We start from the raw sequence: 14,505 nt of genomic DNA on the forward strand, positions 1-14,505 counted from the left end.
AGGTTACATACCATGTAGCTAGGCCTAAGACGCCCAGACGAGTGCAGCAAAATAAAATCATTGGGCTAGTTACTGGTGTCGTGACATATGGGGGCTCGTCCGGGATGAATGTTAACAGATGTTAGCGTTTGTGGTTCACCTTCGTCACAAAGGAAAAGCATTTCCTGGGAACCACTGCTCTGTGTGTGTATGTGTGTGTATGTGTGTGTATGTGTGTGTATGTGTGTGTATGTGTGTGTATGTGTGTGTATGTGTGTGTGTGTGTGTGTGTGTGCGTGCGTGTGCGCAAGTAGACATAGGTCTTGCAGACACAAGTATGCATATCTTGTGTATGTCCCCTTAAGCAGTACGTTTGTTTGTGTGTATGTATGTATGTATGTATGTATGTATGTATGTATGTATGTATGTATGTATGTATGTATGTATGTATGTATGTATGTATGTATGTATGTATGGATATATATCTCGGGTTTGGCTGGGTAGGCCGTCATTGTAAACACAAATTTGTTCTTAAATGACTTGCCTAGTTAAATAAAGGTTAAATAAGATATATAAATTATATATATATATATATATACATGTATATACATATATACATATAATTTATATATATATATATATACATGTATATATATATATAACACACTAATTCCACCCCTCTACATCTGCAGTAGCTCCATACCTCCAGCTCTCCCCATCTCCCCCCAGACCCCAGACCCCAGACCCAGTGTCAGGCCCCTAGTCTGCAGGTCTTGCCTTGGGTTGGTAGGTCCTGGGGAAGCAGACAGCTGGCAATGATATGTCTGGAGCCCATCAACTACCTGCAGAAGGACAGAGTTAAGGGATGACTGCAGGACCCACTCAGACCTCTAGAACAAAGCACGTCTGTGCAGCAAACCTCTGTGTATAACTGACCTCTATCTTAACTGTGTGAAGTCATCTGAAATTGTAATACAAATCATGGAATGGGTAACATTTTAATATATATTTATAATATATATTAAAATGTTTGTCTGGGTTGGCCGTCATTGTAAATATGAATTTGTTCTTAAATGACTTGCCTAGTTAAAGGTTAAATAGAAATTGTGGAATTATATATTGTATAAATATATATTAAAATGTTACCCATTCCATGATTTGTATATATATACAAACAATAATAACTGACTTCTATCAAAAAAGGCACACACACACACACACACACACACACACACACTGCTGTGCACACACACGTACACACACGCGTGCAGGAAAAACACAGTCACAGATTAACATGGGTGAACACACACAGTGTGAGAGACCGCACTGTCACCACCTCTTATAACTACCAGACAGATGGAGGTGGGATGGAGAAAATAATTGCCTCTCTCGCAAATCACAAAGGACCACATGACCAGCCATCAGTCATCACATCAAAACCAATCCAAAGACGGTTATTAAGTCCTGACCAAAACCCAACCATGCAATAATGAACGCACAACCAAATAATAACTCAGTAACAAGTCTGTCTCAATACAGCACAGTGTGAGTCACTCCTCGTTCCTCTGTTGGTCATTAGTTCTATAAAAGTACTTTCTCTCATTAGTGGTGAATTTAGGATCTCAGGAGCCATGATAGATCCTCCTCCCTGTCCCTGCAGGCGGGGCTGGAATAAAACACTGTCCTTGGCTTGGTGGGTGAATCACCACAGAATGGGTAAGGCTGAGTGAACACTCACAAACAGTCTTGTAGCAAGCTGCTCTCTGCATTATTGGACGTTTGTCCAAGGTAGTTACAAGTACGGAGCAGAAGTGGTCATTCATCCACCAGAGGGCAAGTGATTTGATGTGCCAATTGTTAAAAAACATGTCATGACTAATTAGAATTCCATGGTGCTCCGAGACATTAATAATGTAGCAATGAGCATGTTTACAGGCACAATAATAATTTGATTATGGCAATAGGAAGCGTATGGCAATAGTCAGGTCAAAATGGAAGTAAGCATACACCGATTAAAATATCAGATTTTCTAAGCAGTCATTCCATTTAGTTTGACATGTTAACAACGTAAGTGGTGTTCCAGCAGCACAAGCCCCACTCTTATGGGTGAGTGTAGTGAGTTCAGAAAAACTGAAAATATGCATCTTGGAAATCATTTTGTGCATTTATTTAAGTTCCATCAGGTAGGCTGATTTCAGATGTGTCCATGTAAACAGGATTAAAATCATTCTTCTTGCAAAGTAAGACCACCTCTCTGCTGCATAGCTGGCTCTCAAACTCTTAAGTCACTGGAGGACACCAACACAGCCTCTTCCACTATAATTCCAGGGAGGTAAAGTCAACAACTATTTGATTATGCTCAGGGTTGGGTAGGTTACTGTATAAATGTTATCCGTTACAATTATTAGTTACCTGTCCAAAATTGTAATAGGTAACGTAACTTTTGGATTACCCAAACTCAGTAACGTAATCTGATTACTTTCAGTTACTTTCAGATGACTTTCCCCTTGAGATATTCGAAGAAGAGAAAAATGAATATTACCAATTGAACAACATATTTTGTAGGATAAATCAATGTTAGAGTTTACATAGCTGACCTTAAATTGATGTTGCATTTTTCCTTACGGGTTATGTAGGGTATATTAGGGTATGTCTTTACAATAGAAAATAAAGCCAGATTTACAGTCATTACAATTATTTAATACCCCTTGACTGACTGATTGGGCTAATTGCTTTGAGAACTACCAAAAAGTTATATTTGCTTGTGAAAAATGAATCCCACATTTGTTATCGGCCTATTGTTTACTTTTTTTTTGGTGACACTTTAAATCTATCAAAGGTGCATGTGTGAGTTTGAGCATGTGTCCATTAGGCCTAGGGACATTATTTTATGCAGCATTCATTAGATTGAGCAATAAAAGCCACACTCGTGGTCTTTGTCAATGAAACTTGTTTCTGACAGTATGTGGAGCACAATACCATGGAGGAGTTTAGAAGGGAGGAATTGACTCAACCTTGTGTTCCATAGGCTGGGATCTTCACTATGAAGTTGTTGCACTGTTTTCACTGGCTGTTCACTGGTCGCAAAAGCAATGATTGATAGGCAGCTTAATGTTCTTCAATTCAAACATTATTAGGTTAAAATACACATATTCTGTAACATTTGTGAACAGCCATACAAAACAACCAAAATCTTTAAGGCGCAAATAGCTAAATGAATAAAATAAAATGTTATTTGTCACATGCTTTGTAAACCACATGTAACGGCTGTCGTAGGTGGAAGACGGAGAGGACCAAGGTGCAGCGTGGTACGTGTTCATGATCTTTTAATTACACTGAACACTGGAACAAAAATAACAAAACGGAACAAACAAAACAGTCCTGTCTGGGACAGAGACAGAAAACAACTACCCACCACTCAAGGGCGAAAACAGGCTGCCTAAGTATGGTTCTCAATCAGAGACAACGATTGACAGCTGCCTCTGATTGGGAACCATACCAGGCCAAACACATAGAAATACACACATAGAATAAAACAGAATGCCCACCCCAACTCATGACCTGACCAACCTTAAATAGAGACATTAAAAAAAAAGGAACTAAGGTCAGGACGTGACACCACAGGTATAGACTAACAGTGAAACGCTTACTTACGGGTCCTTCCCAACAATGCAGAGAGAAAGAAAAAAAAATGTAGAAAAATGTAAAAATAATAACACAAGGAATGAATACACAATGAATAACGATAACTTGGCTATATACAGAGGGTACCAGTACCGAGTCAATGGGCAGGGGTACGAGGTAATTGAGGTAGATATGTATATATAAGTATGGATAAAGTGACTCGGCAACAGGGTAGATAATAAACAATAATAGCTGCCTATGTGATGAGTCAAAAAAGTTAGTGCAAAAAGGGTCAATGCTATTGGTTAACTATTGGTTAACTATTTAACTAACTATTTATCAGTCTTGAGGCATGGGGGTAGAAGCTGTTCAGGGTCCTGTTGGTTCCAGACCTGGTGCATTGTACCGCTTGCCGTGCAGTAGCAGAGAGAAAAGTCTAGAACTTCGGTGGCAGGAGTCCTTGACAATTTTAGGACCTTCATCTGACACCGCTTGGTAAGCGGTCCTGGATGGCAGGGATATCGGCCCCAGTGATGTACTGGGCCCTACGCACTATCATCTGTAGTGTCTTGCGGTCGGATGCCAAGCAGTTGCCATACCAAGCGGTGATGCAGCCAGGCAAGATGCTGTCAATGGCGCAGCTATAGAGCTTTTTCAGGATCTGAGAGCCCATGCCAAATCTTTTCAGCCTTATGAGGGGGAAGAGGCATGGTCGTGCCCTCTTCACAACTGTGTTGACGTGTGTGGCCCATGATAGTTCCTTAGTGATGTGGACACTGAGGAACTTGAAGCTCACAACCTGCTCCACAACAGCCCCATTGATGTGGATCGGGCCTTCCTGTAGTCCACGATCAGCCGAGTGTTGAGAATCAGCATGGCGGATGTTTTTAGAGAGACTGAAAAACAGCTTCTATCTCAAGGCCATCAGACTGTTAAACAGCCACCACTAACATTGAGTGGCTGCTGCCAACACACTGACACTGACTCAACTCCAGCCACTTTAATAATGGGAATTGATGGGAAATGATGTAAATATATCACTAGCCACTTTAAACAATGCTACCTTATATAATGTTACTTACCCTACATTATTCATCTCATATGCATACGTATATACTGTACTCTATATCATCGACTGCATCCTTATGTAATACATGTATCACTAGCCACTTTAACTATGCCACTTTGTTTACATACTCATCTCATATGTATATACTGTACTCGATACCATCTACTGTATCTTGCCTATGCTGCTCTGTACCATCACTCATTCATATATCCTTATGTACATATTCTTTATCCCCTTACACTGTGTATAAGACAGTAGTTCTGGAATTGTTAGTTAGATTACTTGTTGGTTATTACTGCATTGTCGGAACTAGAAGCACAAGCATTTCGCTACACTCGCATTAACATCTGCTAACCATGTGTATGTGACAAATAAAATTTGATTTGATTTGATTTGATTGTTGCCTATCCTCACCACCTGGGGGCAGCTGGTCTGGAAGTCCAGGATCCAGTTGCAGAGGGAGGTTTTTAATCCCAGGGTCCTTAGCATAGTGATGGTGGGCACAATGGTGTTGAAAGCTGAGCTATAGTCAAATTGGATGTATAATCTTTGCATGACGACAACAGTCACACCATTGGAAGACACAGCTTAGACTGTAGCCTACAAAGCCTATTCCTGCTCTTTTCCCACAATCTATAAAATGCATTTGGTGAGTCATCATAGTGGTCTCTGACTTGTGGTCAGACTCGCTCAGGCGGAACCAAACTTAAAACCTTTTTTCAATGCTGATTTGAGTATCATCGAGAAAACAGAAAGGTGTCATAATGTATGTTTTCAGAGACATCGTTTCTGAATTTTAAAGTAATCCTAGAAGAAATCTTTTAGTTTTTCAAAAGTATTTGTAATCTGATTACAATAATTTAGCTGATAACGCGACAGATTACAGTTACAGTTTTTCTGTAATCTGTTACATGTAATATATGCATACAGTTCATTCAGAAAATATTCAGACCCTTTGACTTTTTCCACATTTTGTTACATTACAGCCTTTTTCTAAAATAGATTAAATAAAAACATTTCCTCATCAATCTACACACAATAACCCAAAATGACAAACGAAAACAGGTTTTTAGAAATACCTTATTACATAATCATTCAGACCCTTTGCTATGAGACTTGAAATTGAGCTCAGGTGCATCCTGTTTCCATTGATCATTCTTGAGATGTTTCTACAACTTGATTGGAATCCACCTGTGGTAAATTCAATTGATTGGACATGATTTAGAAAGGCACACTGTCTATATAAGATCCCACAGTTGACTATGCATGTCAGAGCAAAACACAAGCCGTGAGGCCAAAGGAATTATTCGTAGAGCTCCGAGACAGGATTGTGTCGAGATCTGGGGAACGGTATGAAAAAATGTATGCAGCATTGAAGGTCCCCAAGAACACAGTGGCCTCCATCATTCTTAAATGGAAGACGTTTGGAACCACCAAGACTCTTCCTAGAGCTGGACGCCCGGCCAAACTGAGCAATCGGGGGAGAAGGGCCTTGGTCAGGGAGGTGACCAAGAACCCAATGGTTACTCTGACAGAGCTCCAGAGTTCCTCTGTGGTGATGGGAGAACCTTCCAGAAGGACAACCATCTCTGCAGCATTCCACCAATCAGGCCTTAATGGTAGAGTGGCCAGACGGAAGCCACTCCTCAGTAAAAGGCAAATGTCAGCCCGCTTGAAGTTTGTCAAAAGGCACCTAAAGGACTCTAGGACCATGAGAAACAAGATTCTCTGGTCTGATGAAACCAAGATTGAACTCTTTGGCCTGAATGCCAAGCGTCACGCCTGGAGAAAACCTGGCACCATCCCTTCGGTAAAGCATGGTGGTGGCAGCATCATGGTGTGGGGATGTTTTTCAGCGCCAGGGACTGGGAAAATAGTCAGGATCGAGGGAAAGATGAACGGAGCAAAGTACAGAGAGATCCTTGATGAAAACCTGCTCCAGAGCGCTCAGGACCTCAGACTGGGGCAAAGGTTCACCTTCCAACAAGACAATGACCCACACAGCCAAGACAAGGCAGGAGTGGCTTCGGGACAATCTCTGAATGTCCTTGAGTGGCCCTGCCAGAGCCTGGACTTGAAACCGATTGAACATCTCTGGAGAGACCTGATAATAGCTGTTCAGCTTGAGAGGATCTGCAGAGAAGAATGGGAGAAACTCGCCAAATACAGGTTTGCCAAGCTTGTAGCGTCATACCCAAGAAGACTTGAGGCTGTAATTGCTGCCAAAGGTGCTTCAACAAAGTACTGAGTAAAAGGTCTGAATACTTATGATAACGGTGATATTTACGTTTTTTTTTATACATATATGAAATGTTGCAAAAAAAATATTTGACCTGTTTTTGCTTTGCCATTATGGGGTATTGTGTGTAGATTGATGAGGGGGAAACAATTTAATCAATTTTAGAATAAGGCTGTAACGTAACAAAATGTAGAAAAGTGAAGGGGTCTGAATACTTTCCTGCACTGTATGTGCATATGGATTATATGTAACAGATTACATGTAATCCATTACTCCCCAACCTTGATTATGCAGGACAGGTTCACTCAGAACACACAGGCAGCAAGGGACAGTCAGTTTTCTCTCAACCTATGACCTCCTTTGTGTCCAAGGGTTCAGGCAACTCCCTTACCCATGTAAAATGCCCCAGCATAAGTCTATCCCTACACACCAAGGGCTGCCCTGAAAACCCTTCTATCTACATTTTTGTCAATTTGGATTATTTTACATAAATTGAAAGTAGTCATTGCCATGCATATGTTGTAAATGTTTTATGGCTCAAGGATCAATTAAAAACATCCGAAACACCGTGTCAACTTCCAAGACTCAATGGTATTAGATCTGAAAACAACTGCAAAAAATTGACTTTTTTGAGATACTAGGTTTTTTCTTTGCACACCTGCCTCCCCCACACCCAACGTCCCAGACAGACAAAGAGAATTCCGGACACAAAGCTGATTTATTCACATCAACCTGGTCCCATGGAGGTATCAGAGCTGCTGTTCACAGTGTAATACATGTGTACATGAATCAAAGTTTCCATTGACAAGTGTGCTCACGACCAAAGAGGAGCGAAATGACGATCCAAAGAGGAGCGAAATGACGGACCAAAGAGGAGAGAAAGGACAGACCAAAGAGGAGAGAAAGGACAGACCAAAGAGGAGAGAAAGGACAGACCGAAGAGGAGAGAAAGGACAGACCAAAGAGGAGAGAAAGGACAGACCAAAGAGGAGAGAAGGACAGACCAAAGAGGAGAGAAAGGACAGACCGAAGAGGAGAGAAAGGACAGACCAAAGAGGAGAGAAAGGACAGACCGAAGAGAGAGAAAGGACAGACCAAAGAAAGAAGGACAGACCAAAGAGGAGAGAAAGGACAGACCAAAGAGGAGAGAAAGGACAGACCAAAGAGGAGAGAAAGGACAGACCAAAGAGGAGAGAAAGGACAGACCAAAGAGGAGAGAAAGGACAGACCAAAGAGGAGAGAAAGGACAGACCAAAGAGGAGAGAAAGGACAGACCAAAGAGGAGAGAAAGGACAGACCAAAGAGGAGAGAAAGAGAGGCCAGAGGAAATATGGCACCACATTTAGTTTCAATTTCTCTCTTGAAATAGCCTGCAGGCAGGTCTGATTATACATGATATCATCATTTATTGGCTGCCACTGACCCTTGGTCCTTGGCTGCAGGCACAGTTGTTTGACTGTCATGTATTGTGAACTTGATCGCATTTCTAAAGAAATAGATCCGTAAAAAATTACTTTTTCCAGCCAGACAGAAGGATTCTGTGAACATTTTCTTTGAAAAACTTTCAACTTTGTTTGCACATCTGATGTCCAAGTATGCACCTTGAAAGTGTGTCCATAGTTATGAGAAATTAAGTGTATCCATAAATCATAAGTCTTTAGTCCCAACTTAAGTACCTCATAGTTTTGCTAACTTTTTACTTCCTAGGACTATTACCTGCTCTTTGTCATTCGGAGTAGCCTTCTGTAGAAATTATCCAAGGTAGAGTCCGGTCAGTCACATTATGCACAAACCACAAAACCTCACTTCCCTAACATTTTGCATGTAAATTAACTGTAGCGGCTCAAACACAGCAACAACAGAAAAAACTCAGTCTTTGTCAATTCAGAAGAACAACAATAGCTGACAGGAAAGCTTGCAAGCATTTCACTGTACTGTTTACATTTCACTGAATCCTGTGCATATGACAAATCATTTTTTATTTGACAATAGACAATGCAGCAAGGACAAGCCCTTTTCTCTCTAATGACATATATTCCAAATCTATCTTCGCTCCAGACTGGTTTATACATCAAACTTAATGAAACTTTTCAGAAGTACAATGAGAGTCTGATTTGTATATTCTCAGTCATGTGATTGAGCCACTATTTAGCTCACGCTTCAGCAGACAGAAGTTACAACTGTGAAATCTGTCACTTCTTTTTATTGAGAAAAATACAGTATCACTTCTGCTATTTTCAAGTTGGTTACGTTGATCAGTAGGTCTATTGTTATTGAGTCATAAACTACAAGTGGCAACACAGCCTAGCAACCCACATCAACACAACCTTTGGGTAATGATTAACATGATCACACCAGGGAGTGTAACGAATGACGTGAACCAGTAGGACTGTTGCGGATAGACAATGACAAGAACTGACACGATTCCCTTTTCTTAATGATACATTTTACACAATCTATATATATCTGAACATTTGTTTGAGTTGCACAGCCCTTGTCCAACGCTCTCTGGTTCAATCATACAGTGAGCTGAGAGGGAACAAAGGTTAATGTGTGTCATTAATCATTCACACATCTCTATTGTTAGCATGTTGCCGTAGATTTTGGTTGTCAATCATTGCTATACGCTATGCAAGTATTTTGTAGGCAAATTGTTTTACATTTTTGCCTAAAATGACATACCCAAATCTAACTGCCTGTAGCTCAGGACCTGAAGCAAGGATATGCATATTTGAAAGGAAACACTTTGAAGTTTGTGGAAATGTGAAATGAATGTAGGAGAATATAACACATTAGATCTGGTAAAGATAATACAAAGAATTACTGTTCAAAATGTTGTTCAAAATGTTGTGTCAAGTCTGCCCAAATGTGCCTAACTGGTTTATTGATACATTTTCAAGTACATAACTGTGCACTCAAACAATAGCATGGTATTATTTCACTGTAATAGCTACTGTAAATTGGACAGTGCAGTTAGATTAACAATAATTTAAGCTTTCAGCCCATATAAGATATGTCTATGTCCTGGGAAATGTTCTTGTTACTTACAATGTCATGCTAATCACATTAATGCACGTTAACTCAACCCTCCTGAGGGTGGGTCACCGATCCCATAGAGGTTAATGAAAGGCATCTAACAGAAGTAAATTAATCCACAAACACGAATATCAGTTTTTATATATCTTACATGACTGTGAATTTGAGGATATAATCGTCATGCCCATTCAAAAGCAGACAGAATGAAGTGTCTATGGATGCTTCCGAAATGGCACCCTATTCCCTATATAGTGCACTACTGGACATTTTGAATGCACCCTATGTCTGCATCTGAAAGATGGTACACTTCAATGGAGAAGGTCCCCTGTCCTGTACACAAACCTTCTCTGATTACCTCTCCCTATTCTATTGGCGTCTAAGAAAAGGTCAACATCATAATGAAAGATCAGTTCTTGAGTTGAGTCCCCTTCCAACTCCAGTCTTTTAAAAATACCTAAACCAGCAGTTCTCAATTCTCTCCTCAGAGAACCCCAGCTGTTCCAGAGCTACCACACCTGATTCAACAACACCTATGGAATTTTAACAGTATATGTCTAACCAGAATAAATATCTCTCTCTGGTTCTTCAAAGGGTTCTTTGTAGAACCTTTGAGATTGAGAAAGGTTCTTAATTTAATATAACCATTCTCCATAAAGGCTCTATAAATAACCATTAAAAAGGGTTCTTTATAGCACCAAAAAGGGTTGTAATGATAGCGGAACCCTTTTTGGTGCTATTCCAGAGCTACCACACCTGATTCAACAACACCTATGGAATTTTAACAGTATTTGTCTAACCAGAATAAATATCTCTCTCTGGTTCTTCAAAGGGTTCTTTGTAGAACCTTTGAGATTGAGAAAGGTTCTTAATTTAATATAACCATTCTCCATAAAGGCTCTATAAATAACCATTAAAAAGTTTTTTAAAGCTTTTTTTAAAGTTATTTTAGAACCTTAGGAAAGGTTTCTTTATAGCACCATAATAGTTCCATTTATAACCTTGTGAACATGGTTCTTTATAGAACCTTCAAAAAGGGCTCTATATAGTACCAAAATAGGATACACTATCGTTATGAGCCAAATAACTATTATTTGGCACTATATACTGTAGAACCATTTGTTTTTAGTGTGCAGTCCACATAGCACTTCAGCAAGTAATCAACGATCTGGCAGTTAGTGAGCCAACTAGCAGTACAACAAGAGAACATGTCTAACAACCAAGAAAGAAGTGGTCAACATGAATATAAGATCACAAATCCTTTGCAATTGGCAGAATCTATATTGCTGCTAGTGCCTTTGGCCCAAAGGAACGGTTATACATACCATGTTGCCAGATTAGACATTCATATTGTATTTGCATCAGGATCCAAAATTCTGTATTTTTATTTCTATGAAATCGATACGATCAATCATTAACTCAGCTTCCTACTGCACACTTTAATAGCTACAAGTGATAAACAGTGTGTCCTTGCCTGTAGAATCCTCATCTGCAATAAGAGTTCATTTACAGTGTTATAGGAATAACTAAATATCTTCCACATGTCTGAAGCAAAAGACATCAGCAAATGTTCTGCCAACGTTCTGCAATTGTTCTTCTTCCAAGCTCTCAGTCATTGATTTGAAAATAAACTCTTCATTCTCTAGAAATTAAATGGATCTTTTCAACCATATGTGGAGAATCAAGATTACCAACGTGCTGGAGTTTCTTATTCAGTAAACAATAGTTTCTCCATGCAATATGATAGTGTGTCAGTCATTGACCGGTTCTGGAAAAGTTGGAGTGAAGGTTCCTGAGAATCTGGCCTATTCCTCATCCAATGTGAAGAAGACCACCTTTATCGAGTAGATCGTATCCAAAATATAGATCACCAGGTTGATCATGGTCATGAATGTCACCACAACCAGATTGTCCCAGGGACAGGGGAACACGGAACGGGCCGGGGGTTGTTCTCGAAACTATACAGTGGCCAGATGACCATGGCAGTCATGTACATCATGGTGGCCAGAATATTATAGACCGTGAGCAGTTTGTCAAACGAGAAGGGGAAGAGCGACAGCAGCTGACCGACGGTGAGGAAGATGATGACGAGTGCGAAGATGAAGCAGAGGGAATAAACCGCCACGCACCACTGCAGTCCCGGATGAAACAGAAACCTTGCCGGATCCAGCGACGTAAAGATAATACAGGCCAGCAGAGTCTCCAGGATCTTGAGGAGGCCCGGGACAGTGGACAGGAAGCCACTGATCTCACCACCGGGCCGGAGGCGGGCCAACACCACCTCGCCGACGTACAATCCAAAACAGAGTAGGGAGCTGACGGTGGCAGCAATCTGGCGGTAGCAGGTGGGGCAGGTGAAGAAGGTGGGGTAGATGATGGAGGAGGTGAAACACATTAGTGTGGCCAGCACGGCGAAGGCCGTAGTGAAGTCATCCCAGGAGATGGGCACCTTGAGATGATGAGGAGGGGAGATGTGAGGAAAGGTTATGTCTAGGGCCAAGAGTTTTCCTGAAAAATATGTTTTCCTGAAAAACGTGCAACTGCTACTACTGCTTTACAATAGAAATAGACATTAGAAATATATAAGACAGATACACATAAGCTACGATACACGTGAGCCACAAATTCCCCTCCCACCAATCTATTCCATCAAATCCAGACAGTAAACATCCCCCACCTTGGCGCTGAAGCGGGTGAACTCCATGATGAGGATGAAGAGGGAGAAGAAGCAGCAGAAGCACCAGGTGAACATGCACCAGTCCCAGTGTGTGGAGAGCACATGGCCTGCCGAGGCCACCAGACTGAAGGAGATACAGGTGAGGACCACCTCAAACATACGGATGATGCCCACCGGCAGGGTGAGAGACCTCAGGTCCAGGTTCACCATGATGAGATACTGTTGAAGGATCTATCTAGGGACTGGGTGACTGTTTACTCACCAAGGGTTCCTTGACTTGTTGTTTTCCTCTCTCTTTCTTCTGGCTAATGTTCTTCTTTCTGTCTCTCTCCTTTGCTCTCTTTTACCAAATGTACATATTTCACATTTGAATGAATCACTGATTCAATTAACTGTGTTCATTTACTGTTGCCTCTTAAAGACTTACATTCTCCTCTTCATGGAAGCTCACCCAGTAATTTTCTGCTGTGTCACTTTCTTTTCTCCACCGTGTCACATTGACATCTCCACTCCTCCTCCCTCTCCTACCGTCTTTGTCTCTCTGTGCATTCCCCTGCCGACTAAGGACCTTCCAGTAAAGCACTACAATTCCAAGGAAGGTAAGACCTTCTCTCATTCCTGCATTATCCAAGTCTCCTTCCCCATGCTGTGGAGACCAGAGCATGCCTGTGTCGAGCCAAACTCCTCCTGTGTTTATGATGGTGTGTAGCCCATAGAAATAGAGTGAATAGAACGGGCCTCCTCATTCATGTCAATGATTGCGGCCATTGCGAGCGTACCCATAGGCTAGGTTGAAGATAACAGAGGTTAGGATAGCTTAATAATTAAATGCAAAAGCATTCTAAAATAAACAAATTCATTGCACCAGCGCCTGAATGAAAATGACTGAGAGAGAATGGTAGCAGTACAGAAAGTTCACCATCAAAGTGGAAAATAAATACAACGGAGGTGAATTTCAGACTATTACTCAGCAAACAAATAGATTAACTGTTTTACTGTCATTTTATTCATTTAAATGTTTTTAAAGTTGTCTACAGCCACTTTATAACATGATTTCCCGACCGCTGGTCATGTTTTCAATGCTAATCCTATAACCGAAAGGTTGGTAGATCAAATTCCCAAGGTGACAAGGTAAAAATCTGTCATTCTGCCCCTGAACAAGGCAGTTAACCCACTGTTCCTAGGCCGTCATTGTGAATTTGTTCTTAACTGACTTACCTAGTTAAACAAAGGTTAAATAAAAAAACATTTCAATTAACATTCTTGGAAATAATTACCTTGGAAATAATTACCTTGGAAATAATTACCTTGGAAATAATTGCATCACAATACCAGGCAGCCTTTGCGAGTGTACCCATGAGTTTAGAGGTTCCAAGCCCGTTCTGTTCATTCTATTTCTATGGGGTATCCTGCCCTCTCTTGGCTTAATTGCACGTTTTACGACCCAGTCTTATCTGGCTCGCCCACGCCACACATGATGGACTCTGGTCTCTGTCAAAGGTAAACTTCAATACTGACCCAATCCCTGGGAGTGGGACCATATCAAACCTAGGTTCAAGTAAGATTTGAAATCTTTAAAATACTTTGAGCATTTGATTGAGTCTACTTGGAAAGACATTGGGGTTCGCACCTTTGGAACTATTCTATTGGATCCATTGTGTCAGGTAAGCTCAATCAAGCACAACTACAGCATTTGAAAGATTTCTGATACTATTTGCACCCAGCTCTGGTCCAAGTGCACATCCCCCAACCAGGGAAACCCAGGCTTTTGAAGTAACCTCACGTTTGTTCAGTTTAATGTTCCTAACTTGACTTAAGCTCTTTTTTGACACTTGATGGCTATTGACTAATATCCTCATCCATGTTCTTGAGAAAGGGAGAGTA

General features: G+C 40.9%; 1 protein-coding gene across 1 annotated transcript; it reads right to left on the bottom strand.

Annotated features, from left to right (window-relative positions):
* Window positions 1-10,991: 10,991 nt before the first annotated feature.
* Window positions 10,992-13,381, bottom strand: LOC112226340 (myeloid-associated differentiation marker homolog). The gene is made up of 2 exons (XM_024390749.2): window positions 12,622-13,381; window positions 10,992-12,393 (listed from the first exon to the last, which is right to left on the bottom strand). The coding sequence occupies exons 1-2, from the start codon at window positions 12,829-12,831 to the stop codon at window positions 11,839-11,841; spliced, it is 765 nt and encodes a 254-aa protein (XP_024246517.2). The 5' UTR covers window positions 12,832-13,381; the 3' UTR covers window positions 10,992-11,838.
* Between the last annotated feature and the right edge of the window lie 1,124 nt (window positions 13,382-14,505).

The sequence above is a fragment of the Oncorhynchus tshawytscha genome, unplaced genomic scaffold (assembly GCF_018296145.1).
Source record: "Oncorhynchus tshawytscha isolate Ot180627B unplaced genomic scaffold, Otsh_v2.0 Un_contig_1757_pilon_pilon, whole genome shotgun sequence".
Taxonomy (NCBI): Eukaryota; Metazoa; Chordata; class Actinopteri; order Salmoniformes; family Salmonidae; genus Oncorhynchus; species Oncorhynchus tshawytscha.